Source organism: Entamoeba histolytica, genomic scaffold (genome assembly GCF_000208925.1).
Source record: "Entamoeba histolytica HM-1:IMSS scf_1104750517943 genomic scaffold, whole genome shotgun sequence".
In the NCBI taxonomy this organism is placed as follows: Eukaryota; Evosea; order Mastigamoebida; family Endamoebidae; genus Entamoeba; species Entamoeba histolytica.
In genome coordinates this window covers 1-26769 of record NW_001915048.1, presented here as the reverse complement: position 1 = coordinate 26769, position 26769 = coordinate 1, and the positions used below count along the sequence as shown (strand labels likewise).

Here is a 26769-nt window from a genome sequence, read left to right as displayed (position 1 = left end):
GGATAAATGTCAGATATAACTTTAAATGGAGACTGAAGATTATTAGAAAGGTTGTCTACATTAAAATTACTTGTTAGTATAATTCATTGTAGTTTTGTATTTTTGACACTTTCATCAATATTTTGATTATTCTCTTTATTAATTCTATCATATCCATAAATTCTAGAAGTATCAATAATATATACATCACTTCTGTCATTCTCTGAAATCATTAAATTGTTTTGTTTCTGAGTTTAATCAGTATTTATATTGAAAGTATTTTTTAAAATAAAAATAACAAATGAACTTATACAATTATCTGTTTCTTCAATAAAAAGTAATTTTGTTGGTTTTTCTAGTAATTTCATTATATAAATTTATTAGATGATTTTAATTTCTTTTAAACACTCTAAATAATTTAATTGGATATGAAAATAAATAGAAAATGAAAATATAAACAATAAAAGAATTCAACATCATTCTTATTCATGAAATTCAATTTCTTTTTTTTCAATCAATAATTAAAAATTTAATTTATGATTTTCTTTTTAATTTCATCATTTCTTTCTTGTTGATTATTATTAATATTCTATTGTTTAACATATGTTTAACTTCTGGTTTTTATAATTCATATTTTAAATCCTTTTAAACAAATCATTTCATTATTTATGTTATTATTTTCTTTATTTCTTTTTGTATTATTTTATTGAATATATTTTCCAATGCAGGATATAAAACAAATTTTAATACCATTGTTATTGTGTAAATCATTTGTGTATTATAAAGAAAAGCAAACAAGTCATAGAAATTCAATGTCATATAAGAAATGAATGTCATTAGCAATAAATGACAAAGAAATAATAATGATAAATGAAATACCATGGAAAAAGGATTAGAAGATGAAAGACACACAAAAAACAAATAAAAACAAGATAAGTACAATAATAATAAAGATTATACAAATAACAAATATAAATGATTAACAATAAATGATATACAAGAAAGAATAAAAAGAATAACAAGTGAATGAAACAAAGGAGAATATGAAGAAATACTCAAGAAGTAAGAAGATAAAAGAAAAAGATGGTATGATATTCTTCAAGAAGTATATTCAATCAAAAAGAAAAAGATAATTGAAAAAACTAAAGAAGAGTTTAAAGAAAAAACAACAGACATTGAAGAAAATACATTAAAACAAATGAAGAAGAAATTAAAAACAAAAATCCAATTAAATAAATGAATGATAGATGTAAAATTGTAAGAATAATAAATGAAACAGAAAGTATAATGAAAATACAAGAAGAAATACAACAAAAGAAAGAAATAGAATTTTAATTGAAGTGATGTATTGTTTTGAATTAATTTGTTAAATAAGAAATTATATAAGAAATTAAGAAATGAACAAATTGAAAGCATTATAAAAGTGATAAACATTAATGTAAATAATGAAAAAGAATATATTAAATATATTAAAATATCACATAAAATAAAAGAAAATACTAAACAATACATTCAAATGAAAGTAAATGATATAATAGAAAGAAAAGTAAAGTGTAATTCAATAATAAAATATTCATATTAAAATAAGAAATTAAAAAAAATGTGAAATTCTTTAATAAAAATTAGATAATTAAATATTAATACATTTATATTTCATTCTTCATTGATTAAATGAGTCTAATCTTATAACTTCACTTTTTAAAAGATGAGTAATTTATTTGTTTTATTTATTTGTAGATTTTCTTCTTGTTTTGTGAATAAATCATTCTTCTTTTGTTTTATTTCTTTATTATTGTTTTCTTCAAAATTCATTCAATTTAATTCGTCTTTTTATCTTTTTCTTTAATTTTTACTTTAATTTTAATTAACTTCTTCTTTATTTTCTTTTTTAATGTTGATTGAATATTTCATTACCACTTATATTATTATAACTATTTTCTTTTATTATTAATATCATCAAATATTCCTTTTCTTTTGATATTATTCATTATAACACTTCTAATTTCATCTTAATAAATACATTTTCTTCTCTTCCAACAAATAATATTCAACCATAATACTTCATTATTATTCATTCATCAACGTATGATTAATACAATTTCCATTCAAATGTACTATCATAATCAGATAATAACTTGGAGAATCGAAGTTTGAATTTGTTTTAGTGTTTTGTATGTGGTATTTCAGAAATGCCATATTAACGTTTATAGTAATTTTTAAATAAAATTATTCAAAAAGAGTTATTCCACTATAAATAGAATTGTGTCTGTGACGAATAAGATGAACTAAAAATAAAGAAATTGAACGATTAAATGAAAGTCACTAAATCAAGAAATTATAAAAGAAGAGAAATGAAACAACTAGATATGGTTTATTTGATGAAAGTAGCACTTCATGTTAAAGACATGAATGACATTCAAAAAACATTGAAATGATTAACAAGAAATGCTGCAATTCACTCATTGAAAGTTAATCAATGTTTACATCGGAAAAAGATGTTAATCAATTTTGTAGAATATTTAATCCACCAACATGTAATTGTAATTTACTTCCAGTTGATGAGTCAATATTAATGAAAGTTGAGAATATCAGAAATTATAATTTTGATAGTTTTGTATTTTCAACAACAGGAAATGATACAAACAAAATATTTGGTCAACAACAAACAAGTATTACAAAAGAAGACAGAGAAAGAATGTCTAAAATTATTCAAAAAGTAGAGTCTTTGATTTATTTTTCTTATGCCTCAGATGAAATAATAGAAATTATCATTCAAAATATGAAGAAAGGAATTAAAATAAGAAGTAATGAAATGGTTTCAAAGGTATTTAATGAAACATTTGATAAAATGAAAATAGAAGAATCACTTTATCCAAGTGAAATGATAACTTATGTGTCAAATAATGTTAATGGAATTAAAGCTCGAGAGAATAAAAATATCATTCTCATTTATGAAAGAGAAATTCCTATTAAACAAGAAAAAGAAATAGATATACCAAAAGGAATTACAATTTATTCTTCAAGTATAGTTTTGTCTGAACAAAACAATGAAAGAAATATTAAATTTTTTAAATCACCAAGTAGTTCATTATTTTCAAATAAAAAATAACATCATTTAATCCAACTAGTGTTAATGATGGATGTGGTATTAGAGTTAATATTGAAGATATGAATAAAGAAGAAAATAGAAAGTATACAAGATTCTTAATGACTTTTATGTAGATTCAATTACATGTTATAAAACGTTATTACCAGACTTTGTTCTAAACCAAAAAATCAAATTACATGAAATACCACAATTACCTGAATATATCAAATACCTTTATGTTCAAACAAGAGATTCAAATATTATAATAAATCAACAATACATTGAATGTTTAGAAATGAATTATATCAATTCTTCAATTGAATTTCTATCAGTAAATAATTTAAAACAAATAAAACTACATGGAAAAGGAATAAAAGTAAATGAAATGAAAGAAAAACAAGGAATTACAACCAATAAAAGAAGATATTGGAAAGAAATACAAGAAAATATAACCACATTCCAAAATCTTGAAGAAATTCAATTAATTAGTTGTTGTAATTTACATATTAATTTAGTAGCAAATAAATTAAAAAATATTGACATGAATAATTGTGTAGAAAGTCAAATTAGTGTTAAAACAGAAAGTATTGAAAGAATGAAATTAGAAGATAATAAACAAACACAATTCAAATTAACAACAAACAAATCATCTGATATTTGTATTGAAAAATGTGAGAATTTCAAAATTGAAATCGAAGCAAACAATGAACAAAACATTGATATAATAGAAGGAAATAATATTGAATTTAAAACAAAGTGTCCAATTAATAAATTAACAATTATTGAATCTAAAGAAGTTAGTATTAAAGGAAATGAAAAATGTAAATCATTGAAAGTAGTTGAATCTACAATCAATGAAAATGATGTTAAACCAAAGAGAATTGTCTTTAAATCAATTGAAGAATATATTAAAATACCACTGAAAGAAGCCGAAGAGATATATATTGTGTCAATGAAAGATTATATTTTTGAAGAGTTATTTGATAAATGTAAGAAATTATATATTGATGAATGTGAGAATTGCCAAATCATAATTAAGAAGAATGAAAATAATGAAATGAAAATAACAAGATGTAAAAATACAGAAATTACAGGGAAATTAGATAATCTTGAAGAAATCACCACAATAGATAATGAAGAATGTAGTATTCCAGAAACAAAGAAGAATATAAAAGAAGATAGAGAAATAATAGATATGAATAATGAAAAGAAAGACATAGAAATAGAAACAGACAAGAAACATGTTATAATAAGAAATGGATACGACAGTCGTATTAAAATTCAAAGTGATATTAATAGTGATATTACAATAGAAAACAGTGAGGATATAATAATTGAAGGAGAATATGAAGAATATGGAAATATCAAAATGGTTAAATGTAAAAATCATAAAGAAAAACAAGATATTGGATATGAAACTTACACAAAAATTGGATGTGTAAGATCATTATTACTTAACAAATGTGAAAATATTGAATTTGAAATTTATGGAGATAAAAAGTCATTAGAAGTTGTTGATAGTAAAATGGTAGGTATTTTAATAAGAAGAAGTTTTCATAATACAGGTGTTGATATTGTACGTATTGAAAATTCAGAAATGTCTAATATTAGTTCAAGTGAGTTGTGTAACAAAGTATTTATAACTAATAGTAGTGGAATTAAAGGCATTATCTCACAATGTAAAGAAGAACTTGTATTGAAAAGAATGAATGACATTAGATTTAGAAGGCAACGAAAAAAAGCAAATAATTGAAAAAGAAGAGAATGAATGATATAAAAGAATAAAAAGAAAGTAAGAAGTAGATGAAGATGAAGAAAGAATAAAAGTAGAAAGGAGAGAATATAAAAAGAAAGAAGATAAAGTGTAATAAAACAAAAGAGATGATAAAAGAAGAATAGAAAGAAAAAAATAAAGGATGCAAATTTTATTTCAACAAATAAAAAAAGCGCAAAATTTAATGATGCAAAATTTAATGATGCAAAATATTTAGCAACATATTTTATTGATGCAAAATATTTTGAAATAAAAATAATTCATCATTTGATATTATTATATTTGATAATAAATTATATTATATATTAAATACATCATATTTCTTTATTATTTATCTTTCTTTTTATTATTTCATATATTAAATTATTATTCATTCATTTATTATTCATATTTCATTTATTAAATAAAATGAAAATGAAATTGTAAAATATCAATTAAATATTCATGAATAATTTATTAATATTTAATAATTGAAATAACAAATAATAAAGTAACAATAATGATATATTCAATATATTCTTTATTTGATTTGTTCAATATTAGATTATTCTATTTCATTATCATTTCATTGTCTTCATTATTTTATTTCATTTATTATTTCATATTCATTTATTATTTTTTAAAATCAAATAAACAATAATATTGATATTCATTCATCATATTCATTTAATATAATAAATATACACAACATTTCAGAATAAAGAATGAATAATTAAGAATGAAAATATTGAATTATTCAATATTTTGTTCAACATAAAATCAATAAAACATATAATTTGATAATACACAAATGAAATAATAAAGAAATATACAATACTCAAGAATTAATAAAAAAGAAATAAAAAGAATAAATGAATATAAAATTGATAAATAATAGAAGAAAGAAATAGAAACAACAATGAAAAACAAATAATATAAAAAGAATATAAATATATAAAAGAATAAAAATAAAGTAGAAGAAGAATATAAAAATAATAAATCACAAAGAGATGATAAAAGAAGAAATAAAAAGTGTATTTTTTATTGTAAAAATTAGAAATATGAAATAAAAGTGTCTAATTTAATTGTGTAAAATGATTAACAATATTTTATTAATGAAAAATATTTTACTCTTTTTTATGTTATTATTTATATGTATAACTTCATCATGATGTTTATTATATAATCAATCATAAGTGTTATGTTATTATAACATATAATATTTAATAAAATATAAATGAAAATGATATGAATATATGATATAGAATATAAAAAACAAAAGAATAATAAGAATAAATGATAAATAAAAGGAGAAATGATAATCAATGATATAATAATAAATTCAAAGTATAAAAGATAAAAGATAAAAATAATATAAAACAAAAGAGAATAAATATAAAATGAAAATAGATATAAATGATAATAATATAAAAATGATAATAATATAAAAATGAATAAGATGAATAAACAAATAAACAAATACATCTAAATAGAAAAGAATAACAATAAGAAAATCTAAATAATATAAATAAAAAACATAAAATAAGAAGAATATAATAATATATAGATAATAAGAAGAATACAAAGATATACATATTATAAACAGAGAAATAAATATAAAAATACGATAGATAAATAACATATAAATAAAAGAATAAAAATAATAAAAATAAATATGAATAATTAAAACATCTACTTCATTAATATTTCATACAAAATGACTACAAGTGATAATAAAATATAAACATAAATATTTACATATTCTGTATTTATCATACTTTTTATTTATTATTTATTTTAGGAGCAAAATATAATAAATGGAATATTCTATGGATGCAATTTTTTTTGCATCTTTTTTTCTTTTTTGTAAATTATTTAGATGCATTATTTCTTTGCTTATTTTAATCCCCTTATAATTTAATTCACTTATTTAATTTCATCAATTTTTTTTGTTTCATACGAAATTTGATAATAAATGTTAAACATCATTCAGTTATGAAGTAGATAAATGAGGATATACTAAATTATCACATTTATTCGCAATGAAGAATTAATTTGAATATGTATAAATACAATTTATTATACATTTAATTTAAATAAATACATTTTTTAATTCTAAGTTTAAAAATATTTTATAGACTTTCAATGGTATATCAACAATATATATTTAGTACATCAAATTGAATAAAATATGTGTAATATTGAATGTAATGTTATTTATATAATTATTTTTAAATCCTCTTTAGATAACAAACAATTATGTAAATAAGAATTTATTTTTTAATAATATGATAATACTAAAATTGAATGATGTTTAATTCAATTTTGAATATAAAACGCTAAAAAAGAATAAACATATTGTTAATATAAAGAGAAGAAATTCAACAAAACAAATAACATGAGAAAAGAAAACAAAACAAAAGAATAATAAGTTGAAGTTTGTAATATAATTGTAATTTTTATTGAATCACAAACATTTAGTGATGACGTTTTATGAATTAATGGAACTAATGGAAATAAAGACAAATGAATATTTAAACATGAACTTAGAAAGATATATTCATTAAATATGAACATTTTAATTTTACTGTTCATTGGATTTTCATTATCAAAACAATGTAATGACTATAAACAAGGGTATGAAATAGATACAGTTGATAGTGCATTTGAATGTATTGAATCAATTAAAACAACAGAAAAAGAAAACAGTGATATTATTAATGGATTAAAATATTATTTAGAATCATATGTTTTTAAAGATATATTAAAGAATCCACCACAACCAGCATTCTCAGATGATTATTATAATAAAATTGATATTGATGCAGAATTAAATAAAATAAACACACAAACAACAAGTATGTATGATTTCTATTCTCAAATTAAAAACTTTATTGTTTCAATAAGAGATTCTCATTTAAGTTTTGGTATGGATTATACTGTTTATAAACCAAATTTAATCCTAAAGGTATTAGGCAGTTTCCTTCCATTTTCAATATATATTAATGATGATAAGAAAATGCATTTACATCAAAGAAGCACGACTGGTGGTATTTCTGTTGATGTTCCACAAGAAGTGATTAATAATGAAAATGTAGCAGTTAAAACAATTAATGGAGAAGATCCATTTGATATTATTCGGAAATTTGGAAAGAAATACATAGGATTTAACTCTCCACATGCACAATTTGAAAAAGCATGTTCAACATTTGTTTTTGCCATATTAGAAGAAATACCATTAACAAAAGAATATTTAAATACACCAATAACTATTATATGGGAAAATGAAGAAAGTGTAAGTGTTACATATTCTATATTAAAGCTACGGCAACGAAAAAAAGCAAATAATTGAAAAAGAAGAGAATGAATGATATAAAAGAATAAAAAGAAAGTAAGAAGTAGATGAAGATGAAGAAAGAATAAAAGTAGAAAGGAGAGAATATAAAAAGAAAGAAGATAAAGTGTAATAAAACAAAAGAGATGATAAAAGAAGAATAGAAAGAAAAAAATAAAGGATGCAAATTTTATTTCAACAAATAAAAAAAGTGCAAAATTTAATGATGCAAAATTTAATGATGCAAAATATTTAGCAACATATTTTATTGATGCAAAATATTTTGAAATAAAAATAATTCATCATTTGATATTATTATATTTGATAATAAATTATAGTATGTATTAAATACATCATATTTCTTTATTATTTATCTTTCTTTTTATTATTTCATATATTAAATTATTATTCATTCATTTATTATTCATATTTCATTTATTAAATAAAATGAAAATGAAATTGTAAAATATCAATTAAATATTCATGAATAATTTATTAATATTTAATAATTGAAATAACAAATAATAAAGTAACAATAATGATATATTCAATATATTCTTTATTTGATTTGTTCAATATTAGATTATTCTATTTCATTATCATTTCATTGTCTTCATTATTTTATTTCATTTATTATTTCATATTCATTTATTATTTTTTAAAATCAAATAAACAATAATATTGATATTCATTCATCATATTCATTTAATATAATAAATATACACAACATTTCAGAATAAAGAATGAATAATTAAGAATGAAAATATTGAATTATTCAATATTTTGTTCAACATAAAATCAATAAAACATATAATTTGATAATACACAAATGAAATAATAAAGAAATATACAATACTCAAGAATTAATAAAAAAGAAATAAAAAGAATAAATGAATATAAAATTGATAAATAATAGAAGAAAGAAATAGAAACAACAATGAAAAACAAATAATATAAAAAGAATATAAATATATAAAAGAATAAAAATAAAGTAGAAGAAGAATATAAAAATAATAAATCACAAAGAGATGATAAAAGAAGAAATAAAAAGTGTATTTTTTATTGTAAAAATTAGAAATATGAAATAAAAGTGTCTAATTTAATTGTGTAAAATGATTAACAATATTTTATTAATGAAAAATATTTTACTCTTTTTTATGTTATTATTTATATGTATAACTTCATCATGATGTTTATTATATAATCAATCATAAGTGTTATGTTATTATAACATATAATATTTAATAAAATATAAATGAAAATGATATGAATATATGATATAGAATATAAAAAACAAAAGAATAATAAGAATAAATGATAAATAAATATAGAAAAGATAATAAATGATATAATAATAAAATCAAAGTATAAAAGATAAATTTAATATTAATATAAAACAAAAGAGAATAAATGATAATAATATAAAAATGATAAGAATATAAAAATGATAAAGATGAATAAACAAATAATAAAATACATTTAAATATAAAAGAATAACAATAAGAAAATCTAAAGAATATAAACATAAAAATAATAAAATAAGAAGAATATAATAATATATAGATAATAAGAATAACATAATGATATAAATAATATAAACAGAGAAATAAATATAAAAATACGATAGATAAATAACATATAAATAAAAGAATAAAAAGAATAAAAATAATTAAATATGATTCATCAAATCATCTATTTCATTAATATTTCATACAAAATGAATACAAATGATAATAAAATATAAACATAAATATTTATATATTCTGTATTTATCATATTTTTTATTTATTTTTATTTTAGGAGCAAAATATAATAAAGTGGAATATTCTATGGATGCAAATTTTTTTGCATCTTTTTCATTTTTGTAAATTATTTAGATGCATTTTTTCTTTGCTAATTTTCGTACCCATCTAATAATACCCTTAAACTAAATAAGATAGATTACCACTAAGATTTGTTCAATGTTTTTTTTTATTATTTTAACAGTTATTAATGTTGAAGGAAGATATCTCTATGATATTATTGATGCACAAGACAATGTACTTAATTCTAGAAATGAGGAGAAATCATACAAGTACTTTAAATATGTTAGTAATGAATATCAAACTGAATATTATCCTCTTAATAGTTGTATTGGTTTTACTGATTATGCTGCTTATTTCTTTTATAACAACAATACACATATGAATTTTACTTATTACAGTACTATGGAAAATTGTAAAAATGCATTTGCTCCTATTGAAAACCGTACACTTCAAATTAATTATTCTACTATTGATGAAATTAGGAATTCATATCTTCTCATTTATACATATCATGACCAAGGATGTAAAAACTTACAAACTATTTTTTCTAAAAAGAAATTATGTTTTCCTGACAATGGAAGATGGTTAAATATCACTATAGTAAATAATACAATTTATGGTGGTGAATACTCTGATTCATATTGTTTAAATCTTGTTAATAGCTTCACTAATGATTTAGATATTTGTTTTGCAAATACTCAGAAAAATTATTTTTATATTGACCCTTCAAAAGAATTACCAGGATTAAATTTAGATTATGACTATAACTATAATCATGTTGAGAATAAAGCTCAAATAATACTTGGTTATTTAACTATCATGTTATGTATCTTCAGTCTCATATAAGATATTCATTGATAGTACTAGAATCTAATTAATCTATTCTTTGTCTTTTATTTCTTTTTCACTAAAACTAAGAAAAATTATGAGATCAAGACGTACACTAGCATCCACAAGAAGAAGTGGACTTACTCCAAAACCTACAGCAAAGAACTTTGATATAAATGATTATGCTGGAAATATCACTGTCTATAAAGTGGACCAGATTCTTCAATTTGATCCTACTAATATGAAAAGTGCTACAGCAATAGTAGAGAATAGTAACACATCTTAAATCAATGTTGATATGACTAGTTTAAAGACTGAATTATTTAGAACAAAGGCTAATTATGACCTAAGATTTAATGTTAAATTATCTAATGATGATAATGATGATGATACTGATAATACTAATGAAAAGATATATGGAATAGGATTCTTATTTCTAATTAATGATAAGAAAACAAAATATGACGTTATTATGTACTGTAATACAAGTGAGAGTCAAATTCAAGTTCCATTAGAAAGTAGTTTGTCATTTAATCTTAATGACTCATTCTTCTTATTTGGAGAAAATGCTTACTCCTCACTTACTATTAATCATCATATTGTTTCTATTGAATATAATGATTATCTACAGATCCTATTAAATAATATGCCATTTGGTCTTCAAAGAATCTTAGGTGATTTCACTTTCTCTAATGTTCTCAGTATAGTAAGTTATGATTATAATGAAACTACTGGTTCATGCTACTTAAACTAATTGATTATTTCTTAAAAAGGGCAACGAAAAAAGCAAATAATGGAAAAAGAAGAGAAAGATATAAAAGAATAAAAAGAAATAAGAAGTAGAAGGTGATGAAAAATAAAATTATGAAACTAAGAAAAAGTAGAAGAAGATAAAGAGTAATAAAATAGAATAGATAATAAAAGAAGAAATAAAAAGTGTATTTTTAATGTAAAAATTAGAAATATTCAATAATAAGTGTCTAATTTAATTGTGTAAAATGATTAACAATATTTTATTATTGAAAAATATTTTACTCTTTTTTATGTTATTATTTATATGTATAATTTAAACATGATGTTTATTATATATTCAATCATATGTGTTATGTTATTATAATATATAATAAGTGATAAAATATAAATGAAAATGATATGAATATATAACATAGATAGAATATAAAACAAAAGAATAATAAGAATAAATGATAAATAAAAGGAGAAATGATAATCAATGATATAATAATAAATAAAAAGTATAAAAGATAAAATTAATATTAATATAAATCAAAAGAGAATAAATATAAAATGAAAATAGATATAAATGATAATAATATAAAAATGATAAAGATGAATATTCAAATAATAAAATACATTTAAATATAAAAGAATAACAATAAGAAAATCTAAAGAATATAAACATAAAAAACATAAAATAAGAAGAATATAATAATATAATAATATATAGATAAACAGATGATATAAATAATATAAACAGAGAAATAAATATATAAAAATACGATAGATAAATAACATATAAATAAAAGAATATGAATAATAAAAATAATTATGAATAATCAAATAATCTATTTCATTAATATTTCATACAAAATGAATAGAAATGATTATAAAATATAAACATAAATATTTATATATTCTGTATTTATCATACTTTTTATTTTTTTATTTGTTAGGAGCAAAATATAATAAAGTGGAAAATTCTATGGATGCAAATTTTTTTGCATCTTTTTTCTTTTTTGTAAATTATTTAGATGCATTTTTTCTTTGCTAATTTTCGTACCCGATTTAGAACAAATGAATAAATGAAGAAAGTTGAAAATGAAGAGTGTAAAGGAATTAATATTGAGAAAGATGTTAAAGGAAAAGATGTTAAAGTGATAAAATGTCATAATATGAAGATAGTTGACACATCAAATTCAATCAAACAGAATGAGTGTGATAATGTTGAAGTAATAACAGAACAAGAAAATGAAATGATGGGAGTATTTTGAATGGTTGGTGGTAATAACATGCTAATGGGAAGATTTAGAGGTTCATTTCTTAAATAAGAAAATCTGATAATGACCAATTTGATTAGTTTTTGATAAATTTGAATGTTTGAAATAACAAGATAGAAACAAACAACAAAGAGTGTTATGAAATGTGAATGATTAAATGAAATACAACAAAACAAATGAAATTGAATATAACTCTTTATTAACAGTTTTATTAATGATAGAATAAGTTAAAGATAATAGAAAATATCATCAATCAACATATAATTTAATTATGAATTTAATAACAATTATCTCAAATGAGAAATAACAGAAATAAAGTGAATGTTTCTAATGAAGAAATAAGTTAGAAAATAAGAATCAAAACAATGAAAAGAACAAATGATAATTAATGGATTGTAAATGTTCTACACCAATATGCTTTCCAAAATTAATATTTCTTTTTTGTTTCTTTATTTCTTTCTCAACAATACCTTCTCTATCACATCAAACTATATACAACTCATTATATGCAATATGATACAAATTATCTGTTTCTTTAATTGCATAAACACCTCTTTCACAAAAACTCTCTTGAACATCAACACAATTCACAATACATACAATTTTTTATGTTTAAACAAAGGAGTAATGTTTTGTTTTAATCAATTATTATTCAAATCATATGAATGAACAAAACTATCTAACAATGAATTATTCAATTTAATACTTTAAAATAATACTCTAAATATTCATATAACAATGATACATCACAACAGAATTAAATATAAAGTGTATAATTAACATTTATTAATTATTTAATATTCATAACATTATTTGTTTTCTCTTCTTCATTTCAATTAATTCATATTGATTATTTTCTTTTCATTTCAATTATTATGATTTATTTTGATTCAAAATTATATTTTTACAAAAATGTATTTAATATTCTTAATATTCATTTGAATATTAATTACAATGTTATTTTATCATTTTCTTTATAAACTTGAATACCACTATATCCAAATTTAAATAAACATGTGATTGATTAAATAAATAAAATGCATATTGTTGTTTAATATCAAATTTATTCATTCATTTTATTCTTCAATTTGTTTCCAATGAAAATAAAAATGATTTTGAATCATTTATCCATTTACCAACTTTATCAATTTTAGAATTAACATATCCTCCAAATTTATTTCATTATGATTCTTCAATAATTATTATATGTTCTTTATTCATTATTCTTTGATCAAATACTGATGTATTAACTTTCCAATCATTGGTATTTGAATCAAATAGTATATTTAATATTTTTCTGTATATTTTTCTATTTGTTGAATTAAAAATTCTTTTAAATTTAGTTTAATTTCTTATCTTTTGAATTATAAGTGTTTTGAGTATTTTTTATTTTTTATGAATTTATTTGAGTTGGTATTTTTGTTCTTCTTTACTTTGTTTTATTCAATATAGTTTTCATTCTGAGTGAAACTTTCATTCTTATTTTATTCATTAAATTTTTAATTATTTCTTCATTTATACTCATTCTTTGATTTTTATGAAGATTGTCTTGTGTCATTATTTCATAAATTGAAATATTTCTTGTATTAGATTCAGTGAATTTGTTGTTTTTATTCATTTTATCATATAATTCTGTGGTTTATTTCTTCTATTATTTCGTTTAATGTTTTTGTTGTAGATTATTCATTTCATTCTCTAATAATTGTATTTGTTTCTTTATTAATTATGTATTTTGAAGATGGTATTTATATTGTATGTTTTATTTCATTTATTTTCTTTATCATGTTGATTTTATAATTCTTCCTTTATTTTATTATTTCATTCATGAACTTCTCCTTCTTATTTATGTGTTATTTCTTTTATATTGTTGTTTATTACATTCATTCAATTCATTGTTATTTTCATTCCACTCAATCATTTTAATTTCATCTTTACCATTTATAACTTATTCACATCTCTTATTGATTCTTTTCTGATTTATCTATTTCTTATTTTATTCATTTTATTTGATACTTTTATCTTTTCTTATTCTTTTCTTATTTTTTGTTGTTTCTTATTTTATCATTAATATTCTATTGTTTAATCTTTTGTATTATTGTAACTCAATATTCATTTGACAAATAAAATTATTTTGTTTTGTTTCATTCTTCTTTTTGTTCTGTAATTCTTTATTATTCATTCCATCATTTATCACATCAAATATTTCAACAAAAACAATTAAATAAAATGTGTATGAATTGACATTATTATAATAATCAAAATACAATGTAAAATATTCATATCAATCAGAATAATAAAATGAACATTATACTAATTCATTGTATTGTACTAATATTGATTCAAACACACCATTGAATAAATCACTCAACTCATTTCTATTGTTGAAATTGTTCTTTTAATTATTTTGAACATTCATTAATTATTTAAACAATATGTATTATTTCTATTAATTTCTATGACTTTGTCATTTTCAAATAATTGTATTGAATAATCAAACAATAAATATTAATACTCTTCATATTTCTTAATGAAGAAGAATAGAAATGAGAGTGTTATTTTCAGAATTATTTTTTTGATTAATGATTAAATATTCATAAAACTAATGTGTCAAATATTTATATTGTTACAATTAAATAAAATCAAAATGTGATAGAAATGAATATAAATAATGAAATATGTTGATATGAAATAGAATTGAAATTTCATGATAAATACAGATTAAGTATTATTCAATTAAACAATAAATAAATAAAGTTAAATATCATCAATTAGAAGAAAATAAATGTAAAAATGAAAGAGAGAATAATAGAGATGCAAGATACACCATTAAGATTATGATTATTCAAATTATCATTTGTTTTATTCACATTATTATTTTCTGTTCCATTTGTTGTTTCATTTTTATTTGGTAAATGTGGTGTTAGTGTTTCATTTTGTTGTTTGTTTTGTTGGTTATCTGTTGGTGGTTCATGTTGTTGATTATTTGATTGTGCTGGATTTGAATCTGGTGATTGGTCTGATTTTGCTGGTGTATTTGGTGTTGGATTAGTTGTTTCTGCTGGTGCTGGTTTACTTTGTTGACCATCTTGTTGTGGTGATGTGGTTGGTGATTGACTAAGTGTTTCTGTTTGTTCTGGACTAGGTGTTAATGATGGTGATGATTCAGGTTTTGAAACTGGTGGATTTGTACTTTGTGGAGATTGTTTTGTGTCTTGAGATGTTGATGGTTGAGTTGGTTGTGAACCTGTTGATTGTGTGTTTTGTGATTGAGGTGATGACACAGAATCTTTTGACTGTGGTTGTGTGGTTTGTGATGAGGAAGCTCCTGTTGATTGTGGTGTTGCTTGTGAACCTCCTGTTCCTGTTGTTGCTTCATCTTTTGATGAACCTGATGGATTTGGTGAAGATTCTGGTGGGTTTGGTGATTTGGTGTTGGTTGGTCCTGTTGGTGCAACTTCCTGTGTTGGTTCTTTGGGTTGTTCTGATACATGATCTGGTCTTGTTTGTGCTTCTTGTGAATTTACTGTTTTTGGTGGTTGTGCTGGTTGCGTTTGTTGAGGATTTGCTGGTTTTGCAACTCCTTCATTTCCATGTTCTGGTGTTTCTGTTTCACTCTTTAAAAGTGTATTAATCTCTGTTGCACTACTAAATACAATAATCAAGAGAAATAAAATCATTGAATGTATTAGATTTTAGTTTTGTTCTTAAATATAACTACTTCTTCATTTCTTGTTTTTTCATTTCATATTTGATTTTTGTCTTATTGTTTTTTCATTTCATCTTTTATTTTTGTGTTGTTATTATTGGATTTATCTTCTTCATTTGTTGATGAAATGATAAAATCGTGTAATTATTTTGATTGTTTTTCTATTTCTATTTCCTTTCATTATGTGTTGAACAAAAAATGGTAATGAGTAAAATCGGGTACGAAAATTAGCAAAGAAAAAATGCATCTAAATAATTTACAAAAAAGAAAAAAAGATGCAAAATAATTTGCATCCATAGAATTTTCCATTTATTATATTTTGCTCCTAAAATAAAAATAAAAAATAAAAAGTATGATAAATACAGAATATGTAAATATTTATGTTTATATTTTATTTTCAATTGTATTCATTTTATATGAAATATTAATGAAATAGATGATTTGATTATTCATATTTATTTGTATTCTTTTTATTCTTTTATTTATATGTTATTTATCTATCGTATTTTTATATTTATTTCTCTGTTTATATTATTTATATCATTGTGTTATTCTTATTATCTATATATTATTATATTATTCTTATTTGATTATTTTTATGTTTATATTATTTGGATTTTCTTATTGTTATTCTTTTATATTTAAATGTATTTTATTATTTGTTTATTCATCTTTATCATTTTTATATTCTTATCATTTTTATATTATTATCATTTATATCTATTTTCAATTTATATTTATTCTCTTTTGTTTTATATTAATATTATTTTTATCTTTTATACTTTGATTTTATATTAATATTATTGATTATCATTTCTCCTTTTATTTATCATTTATTCTTATTATTCTTTTGTTTTATATTCTATATCATATATTCATATCATTTTCATTTATATTTTATCACTTATTATATGCTATAATAACATAACACATATGATTGATTATATAATAAACATCATGTTTAAATTATACATATAAATAATAAACATAAAAAGAATAAAATATTTTTCATTAATAAAACAATATTAATTATTTTACATCATTAAATTAGACACTTTTATTGAATATTTCTAATTTTTACATTAAAAAATACACTTTTTATTTCTTCTTTTCTTCTTTTATTACATCTTTTTGATTTATTACTTTTTATATTCTTCTTCTACTTTATTTTTATTCTTTTATATATTTTTATTCTTTTTATATTATTTGTTTTTCGTTGTTTTTCTATTTCTTTCTTCTATTATTTATCAATTTTATATTCATTTATTCTTTTTATTTCTTTTTTATTAATTCTTGAGTATTGTATATTTCTTTATTATTTCATTTGTGTATTATCTAAATATATGTTTTATTGATTTTATGTTGAATAAATTATAGAATAAATCAATATTTTCATTCTTAATTATTCATTCTTTATTCTGAAATGTTGTGTATATTTATTATATTAAATGAATATGATGAATGAATATCAATATTATTGTTTATTTGATTTTAAAAAATAATAAATGAATATGAAATAATAAATGAAATAAAATAATGAAGACAATGAAATGATAATGAAATAGAATAATCTAATATTGAACAAATCAAATAAAGAATATATTGAATATATCATTATTGTTACATTATTATTTATTATTTTAATTATTAAATATTAATAAATTATTATTCATGAATATTTAATTGATTGATATTTTACATTTTCATTTTCATTTTATTTAATAAATGAAATATGAATAATAAATGAATGAATAATAATTTAATATATGAAATAATAAAAAGAAAGATAAATAATAAAGAAATATGATGTATTTAATATATAATATAATTTATTATCAAATATAATAATATCAAATGATGATTTATTTTTATTTCAAAATATTTTGCATCCATAAAAATGTTGCTAAATATTTTGCATCATTAAATTTTGCATCATTAATTTTTGCACTTTTTTTATTTGTTTCAATAAAATTTTCATCCTTTATTTTTTTCATTCTTTTCTTCTTTTATCATCTCTTTTGTTTTATTACACTTTATCTTCTTTCTTTTTATATTCTCTCCTTTCTACTTTTATTCTTTCTTCATCATATCAAACTTCTTACTTTCTTTTTATTCTTTTATATCATTCATTCTCTTCTTTTTCAATTATTTGCTTTTTTTTCGTTGCCTTTTTAATCCTATTGCATTAAATATTTCTTTAGTTAATTTGTGTAATTTCCATTTCATCGAGATTATTAGTCATTATCTTTAAATCGTCCATATACAATATGTGGTTTAACTTGATTTGTTTTTCTTCTCAATTCATTTTAATATTTAATTTGCTTATTTGTTTATCTAATTGTTTAGATAGTATATCAATAGATAATACAAATAAAAGTGGAGATAAACTATCACCTTGTATTATTCCTCTTTCTACATTAATCATACCTACACTTTATTGATTATAATACAAATTAAGATATGTATTATTTAATATGTATAATATACTATTAATTACTGCTAGTTGGATATTAAAATAAATTAAACATTGTTTAATCCATTGGTGGTTAATACTGTCATATGCTTTGGAGACGTCATAATATGTTTCTACCCACTTCCATTTATCCTTTATTAATAATTGTTGGATTATAGTGTTATATAATAATCATTCTTTTGATGATATGTGTATTTCTTACATCAAATTTGATTTAATGATAGTTGTTTTTCAATTGGATTTAGCATCAGCTGGCTTTCTATTTTCATTTTTAATATTGATGTATACACTTTTAACAGACAATTTAGGCAAGTTATTGGTTTGTAATTCTGTGGGTCTAATTTATCTCCTTTTTTATATATTAATATTGTTCTTCCTTGAATAAAGTGAGGAGGTATTTCATTAGGATTATTTAACCATTCATTAAATAATTTTAATAAATACTTCTTTGGTTGTTCTAAATATTTAATCCAAAATCCTTGTATTTTGTCAACTCCCGGTGCCTTCCAGTTAGCAATAAATTTAATAGCACAATCTAATTCATTTGGAGTCATTATAGACATTCTACCATTAATTCTATTTTCAATTAATATTTAGATAAAATCTATATTAGTGATAGTTTCATAGATTCATTTCCAGAAATTAATAGTGGAGATATTATCTGGATATTCATCTTCTTTAGATTTATTTAGATGTTGCCTTTTTCCATATTTCATCATTTTATATTTCAATCTTATTCTTTTCTAATTATTCTTTCTTGCTTCTATTTCTATTCTTTTCATCTTTCGGAGGTATTTATAATAGTTTATTTGTTCAATTGTTTTTATTTTAATGTGGTATATATCATATTTCTTAATATGTAATATTCTTTTTAATTTCATATATTGTTTATTATGGAGTAAATCTCTTAATCTACATATTTTTGATTGTAATATTCTTTCTATACTTTTCTTTCCACTTCTTTCTTGTTCATTTTTATTAATGATGTTAATAGTGGAAGCTACAGTTTTAATATAATGATAATAATCATCTAATGTATTGATTATTATTTCATTTTTATTGATTATATTAATTATTTGATGTATTTTCTTCTTATTGTAATAATAATTAATAAATTGTACTTCTTCTTGTTCTTTTATTTCTTCTTCTTTAATTATTTTCATTACTTCTTCTTATATTTCTTCTTTCTTGTTCATTCTAGTTATTATTTCTTTTAATTCATTATCTTTCTATTGATGCTTTATTATTTCTTCTTCCATTATTCTATTAATTTCTCTTTTATTTTCATTTTTTATTTTAAATGTCTTCTTTATTATTTCTTTATATTCATTAATATCATTAACTTTAATTCCAAATTCTTGTATTAACCTTTCTATTATTTCTTCTTTAAGTTGACCTCTTAATTTTCTTTCAAATAATTTTAAAGCAAAACATTTATAAAATGTTAAAATTTCTTCTTTTCTATCTGTTTGCTTCCCCCGTTTTTTTGATTGTCTAATTCAAATGTGGTGATATTCTTATGCTGAATATCCATTTCTTCAATGGATTTCTGCGTTAACTTTCTTTTTTTGGAAGATCATCTTCACTTGATGATATTTCATCAGCTACTACCACATTGGGGGAGAGGTCATTCACAATCTGTGTTTCAGATGAGTCTGTTATATTGTAAGTTATCTCACCTTTCTTCTTTTCTTCCTGTGTATTTTCATTTTCTAATTTAGATAATTTATCTTTCAGGAATAATAATTATTGTGTTAAATTATTTACTTCAAACATTTTCCTTTCAGATTCAGCATGGAATTTGAATATTTTTTGTCACAGTCGTGGTTTTTTGTGCTTATCTCCTTCTCATGCTTCTTCTTTAATGCCATAATGTCTTTTGTTAGTTTATTTATGGTTTATTCTTTTACTTGTATTTCCTTTTCATTTCTTCTTTCTCTTTCATATCCTCCTCCACTTTTTTCAATTCTTCTACTCTTTTTCCTTTTCATTGTTTTCTTCTTCCTTTTCTACCAGCCTCTTCTTCTCTCCTTTAGTAAACCTCTTCTCCTCTTCTACCAGCTTCTTCTTCTCCTCAGCAAGCCTAGCTTCTACTCTCGTAGAATCTTTATCATCGTCTTCTTCATTTTCAATACTCATTACATAGTTATTGCATATTCTATTGTCTTTAATCTCAATTGGGTTGTACTGATTATTGTCTTCTTCCATCGTCATACTAATAGTCTCTTCTTCCATTCTGATTGTTTTGGTTTTTTCTCGTGCAAGAAAATACCATCTTCTCCATATTGTTGATGATGTATATTCTTTAATCTTGGTATTTTTAATTTCTTCTACTTCTTGTGGTGTAAGTATTTTAATTTCTTCTTCAAAGAGTCTTTTCCAATATTCTTGATTTTGTGTTTGAACCATTTCTTTTCTTTGATTTCTGTTTTGTTTCTTATTTTGATATTGTTTATACCTTCTTTGAGTGTTATTGTGGTATTTGTTTTTCTTATATTGATATTGTTTATTTCTGTTGAAGTTGTTATTATTATCAAAGTGTTTATGACGATGATTATAATTGAAGTGATGAGTGAAACGATTTGTATCATCTATGTTGTGATATTTATGGTAATAATTGTTATTGTAATGATTAGCGTGATTATTCATGTATTTCTGTCAATACAGATAATACCTATTTTCACTCATTCTTCTATCATTTATATTTCTTGGTTGATGTGAATTTCTTCTTCTTTGGTTATTTGTTTTTCTATATTTTTTTGTGGTGTCTCCTGTAATGCATCTTTTTTGTTTGGTGTTGTTGAAATAACAAATAAATAAGAAAGAATGATTATTTGTTGTACTTTCAAATAAATAAATATTAATTATTAATAAATTAATGAAATGAATAATAATGAGAATAATATAATTTAAACAAAATGAAATAAAATAATGATAAATAATCTGTATTTCATTGAATAAAATATTGTTTAACTTTCATATTTCTTATGTTAATTGATTATTTCATTAATTATTTATTTTATTTAAATTATTGTTTATTTAAATTATAAACTAACACATTTTATATTAAATTATTGAAAATAAATTTAAATAAAAATTCATTTAATTTATTTAATGTTTTTAATTATTTCATCAAACACACAGTAGAAATACAACCATTATCTTTCTAATGATGTTTTATCATTATACATATTTATTATCTTTTTAATTATTTCTTCTTTATGATGAATATTGCTGATAAAATATTTTCTAGTTCTTCTTAATCAATAAATTCAATATCTTCTTTCACAGACACAAATATTTTGGTAATTTTGTTTTCGATTTATTTCTTTCACTTCTTTCTTGTTATTCCTCTTGTTGATTTTTTAGGAAGAAGAATTTATTTAATTTCAGTTCTTTCAATTTCCAAATCACATTAATTAATTTCTTCTATATATTTCATTCTTTTATTTCTTTGCAATTTCTTTATTTTTATTTATTTGGTTATTCCTTTCTTGTTTAATGTTTCTATCTTTTTTATCTCTTTCTTTAGTAATACTATGATAATCAATATCTCTTTTTTAACTTCTTCTACATTAATTAATGTTAATAATCTTATCATTGTCATCATTATTATAATTCCATTTTATCTTTGTGTATTATAATAATAATATGAGCATTTTGATTCATTGAATTACATTGGAAATTTATTATTTTCCAATTATTCCATTAAAAATTTCAATAATTTTTGTTGTTATTTATCTACTTTTGTTTTCTTCTTTTCTTCATGAATTTCTTTATGAATAGAATAATAACATTTAATCAACACGATACAAACATGTCTCTAAATGTCTAATATTGGAAAATATTCCATATCATTTTATTCATTGTTTTATTATTTTATGAAGACATTGTTAAAATTCAAAACATTATTAATTATTTAAAATTCTTTTTATTTTTTAATATAATCAACACTATTTATTCATATATATTCTTTTCATTCTGTTGTGTATTGTAACACAGATATAATAATAAATATATCTCATTTATCACTTTCTCATTATATTCATTTTATTTATTTAGTTTCTGATTTTGCGGTATTATTTTCTTTCAAAACATTCTTCTTCATTTTGAATTTACAAAATGTATTTTCAACCACTTATATTTCAAAAGATAAGTAATTTAATTTATTTAATATTCATTGATTGTTGTTAGTTGATAGTCATTTTAAATAACAATTAAACATGTCAATTATTTATTTATCAATTTGATGAATTCAAGTTATTTATTATTAAAAAAACATTTCATTTTCATTTGAAATAAATAACTACTATTCTACATTTTTTTAAATATTCTTCACGACATATTTTATTTAAATGAAAAACAACAAAATATTTTATCAAAGGTTACATAAACATTATTGTTGTTTTTATTTAATTTTTACATAAAAATATATTTTTGAAATAAAAGGAAATCGAAAATATTTAAAAATAAATGAATAAATTTATCGATAATTTAACATGACAGTTTGTTTTTGTTTATTAGTTTGAAATTCAAACATCATTAAATAAAAATAAATTTGTAATGTTATGATTAAATTAAAATGAATAAATAATTTTACATATTTTTGAAATATATTTATTATTATTATTTTTAATTTCCATTAAACAATTATTTTTTATTTATTTAGTGACAATAATTATATTTTTATTCATAGATTATTAATTGTAATGAATGATGATAGTATTGTTAAATAATCAAAATAAAAGAATGAAATATGATTAAATTATTTATTATTTTATCTTCAATAAACAAAAGAAATATTAACACTATTGATATTTTAATATTTAAATAATGATTATTTTAACATTTTAACATTGATTATTTCTTTTATTATGTTATTTAATGTGGTTTTATTTGTTTTGATTTTCATTTGATTTCTTTTATTCAATGTATATTTATAATAATTATTTCTTTTCTTTTCTCTTTTATTTCTTATTCTTATTTTATTATCTTATTTTTCTTTATCATTTATTATCTTTATTAATTTATTTGTTAGAATTAATATTGTTAAAACATGAAAATTCAAATCACAAACGATGAAAGAATAAAAATAAAACAGACTTGAATTTTCTTCTTTTCTATATTTTTTGTTTTTTAAAAAAAAATAAAAAATACAAAATAAAAGCTAATTATAGAAAATAACAATACTATAATTTTATTATTATTATATTATTAATATTATTATATATTTATTGTAAAATAAAAATAAATGATGTTTGTTTAAAGTAAAATGGTGTTAAAAATAATGATTGACTTGATGTTAATAACGTGGATTAACTATTTAAACATCCATATTTTGAACTTATAAACATCAAATTAAATTAAAATGGAAGAGTTAATAAACAAGAACAACCAATTAATTAAAGAAGTAGTAGAAACACTTCAATATATTCAACAATCAATTGATGATACTACTAAGAATTATCAATATTATTTAGGAAGTATTAAAAATGAAGTATTTGAAATAAAAGATGATGAAACATATTCAGAAGCAATTAAAAGAGGAGAAGGAATATTTGATAGGATTGATGAAACAGAAAGAAGAAGAAAATTAGTGATAGAAAAAAGTCAAGAAACAATCAACCAAATAGAAATAATGAAGAATAAAATGTCAAGAATCATAGAAGAATGTAATAATGATGAAGAAACATTAAGTAAAACACGGAATGAATTAATAGATAAAATCATTTATATGGAAGAAATGATAATGAAAGACAAACTATTCAGAAAACCAAAAGAAACAGATACAATCACCTCAGAATTTAATAAGAAGAAAGAAGAATGGAAAAAGCAATACAGTGATTATTTAGAAAGGAAGAGGAGACAAGAAGAAGAAAGAAGAAAAGAAGAAGAAGAAGAGAAAAGACAACAAGAGGAAGAAGAGGAAAGAAAAAGACAAGAGGAAGAACAGGAAAGAAAGAAACAAGAGCAAGAGAGAAAGACAACTGAGCAGGAGAAGAAGATACAACAACACGAGAGATTAAGAATAATAAGAGAAATAAAAGCAATAGAAGAAATTCGACAAATAGAAGAATGGACAAATAGAAAAGTAGGAAATGTACTATTTGATTCAGATAAAGATGATTGGAAAGAAGATACATCAGTATTTAAACAACGAATATGGAAGAAAGAATATATAATAATTATTATTGAAGATGAAGATGGAAATAGATTTGGAGGATATGTTAATGAGAAAATTGATAGAGTTGGTTATGATATAAATGATTCAAAGTCATTTGTATTTTCATTAGAATCAAATGGAAGAATGAAAGGAATGAAGAAATTTGATATTAAAAATTCACAATATGCATTTTGGTTATGTATTCAATCAGTTAATTGTTTATTTGGATTTGGAAATGGTGATATTTGTGTTTGTAAAGAAAATGATAAAAAATATTCATATTGTGAACAATATTCATTTGAATATAAAGGAATATCAAATGCACTTTGTGGAAAATATAATTTCACACCAAAACAAATCATAGTAATTGAAATGATTCAATCTTGAATAATAGAAAATGAACTAAAAAAGAATAAAAACAAATCAATGAAGAATATGAACAGCCATTTCATTCATCTGCCAATGAATGAAATGGTGAATTAAAAATGGACATAATTCAATGTTGATTTATTTTATTTCATTTAATGAAATTTTCACACATAATGATGATGTTTTTAATAAATAAGAAAAGAAATAAGAATGAAAGAGAAATAAGATGAAATAAATAAACAAATTATTTGTATTATTTCATTGAAATAATTCATTATGAATCAAATGAATAAGATAATAGAAATAATAATACTAAACAAATAAAGAAAAGATAAAATACATCAACATATTTATGTTATTATGTTATTATTTCTTATTCTTTATTCATTCTTATTTTCTATTTAAACAATAATAAACAAAACATAATAAGAAAGATAAATAAGAATCACAACATAAAATAAATAATAATAATAAAATATACAACAAACATGAATAAACAAGAAATGACAAATGATAAAAGAAGAACTAAAGAAAATAACAACAAGAATAAAGAAAATAGAATAAATTAGAAATAGAATAAATTAAGTGATGTTTATAAAAGAGGAAAAGACAAAAAGAAGAAATGAATGATGATTATAAAAGATAAAAATAAAAGAATAAATATAAAATCAAAATTAAAATAACATAATAATATAATAACAATATCATTGATTTTATCTTATTTTATTCTTATTTTATTTATCTTCTTTCATTATTTTTATTCTTCTATTTTATTAAATGAAAATGAAAGAGAAATGAATAATGAAAATCAGAAACAACACACAAACATTAATACAAAATCAAATAATGAAATATCAAATAATAATTGAATATGATGAAGTAATTTAATAAGAAATATAATAAATAATAATATAACGAATGAAATAATATAATATGAAATAATAATAAGAAAAGAAAAAGATATAAATGATGATATTAATAATAAATGAAATTAAATATAATAATATAATAATAATGAAATATTTATTCATAAATAAGAAATAAAGAAATGATAATTCAATGAGAATAATTAAATTGATGAAAATTAAAAAGAAATCAAATTAATTTAATGAAAAGAATGAAGAATAATGAAGAGAAATCAACATTCTCATAAATGAAAAAATAAATAATAAATGAAGAATAAACAAAATTAAAGTATAAAGAAATAACTATTCACATGTGAATAAAGAATAATAGAAAATAAATAATATCAATTA

At 20.1% G+C, this 26769-nt stretch overlaps 4 protein-coding genes and 1 pseudogene across 4 annotated transcripts, besides 4 other annotated features; 4 read left to right on the top strand and 1 right to left on the bottom strand.

The window, feature by feature from the left end:
• Positions 1-694: 694 nt before the first annotated feature.
• Positions 695-1303: a repeat region.
• Positions 1267-1562: a repeat region.
• A 507-nt stretch (positions 1563-2069) lies between these two features.
• Positions 2070-2174: a repeat region.
• A 281-nt stretch (positions 2175-2455) lies between these two features.
• Positions 2456-4820, top strand: EHI_109260 (uncharacterized protein; the record flags this gene model as incomplete). The annotated part of the gene is made up of 2 exons (XM_001913928.1): positions 2456-3062; positions 3202-4820. 2 exons carry the CDS (start codon positions 2456-2458, stop codon positions 4818-4820), a joined length of 2226 nt encoding a protein of 741 aa, XP_001913963.1.
• A 2569-nt stretch (positions 4821-7389) lies between these two features.
• EHI_109250 (uncharacterized protein) lies at positions 7390-8172 on the top strand (the record flags this gene model as incomplete). Its single annotated transcript, XM_001913927.1, has 1 exon — positions 7390-8172. One exon carries the CDS (start codon positions 7390-7392, stop codon positions 8170-8172), a length of 783 nt encoding a protein of 260 aa, XP_001913962.1.
• Positions 8173-10115: 1943 nt separating this feature from the next.
• On the top strand, positions 10116-10805 carry EHI_109240 (uncharacterized protein; the record flags this gene model as incomplete). Its single annotated transcript, XM_652026.2, has 1 exon — positions 10116-10805. The coding sequence occupies one exon, from the start codon at positions 10116-10118 to the stop codon at positions 10803-10805; it is 690 nt and encodes a 229-aa protein (XP_657118.2).
• A 79-nt stretch (positions 10806-10884) lies between these two features.
• Positions 10885-11541, top strand: EHI_109230 (annotated as a pseudogene).
• A 4029-nt stretch (positions 11542-15570) lies between these two features.
• On the bottom strand, positions 15571-16479 carry EHI_109220 (proteoglycan-4 precursor, putative; the record flags this gene model as incomplete). The annotated part of the gene is made up of 1 exon (XM_642952.1): positions 15571-16479. One exon carries the CDS (start codon positions 16477-16479, stop codon positions 15571-15573), a length of 909 nt encoding a protein of 302 aa, XP_648044.1.
• Positions 16480-18676: 2197 nt separating this feature from the next.
• Positions 18677-21765: a repeat region.
• Between the last annotated feature and the right edge of the window lie 5004 nt (positions 21766-26769).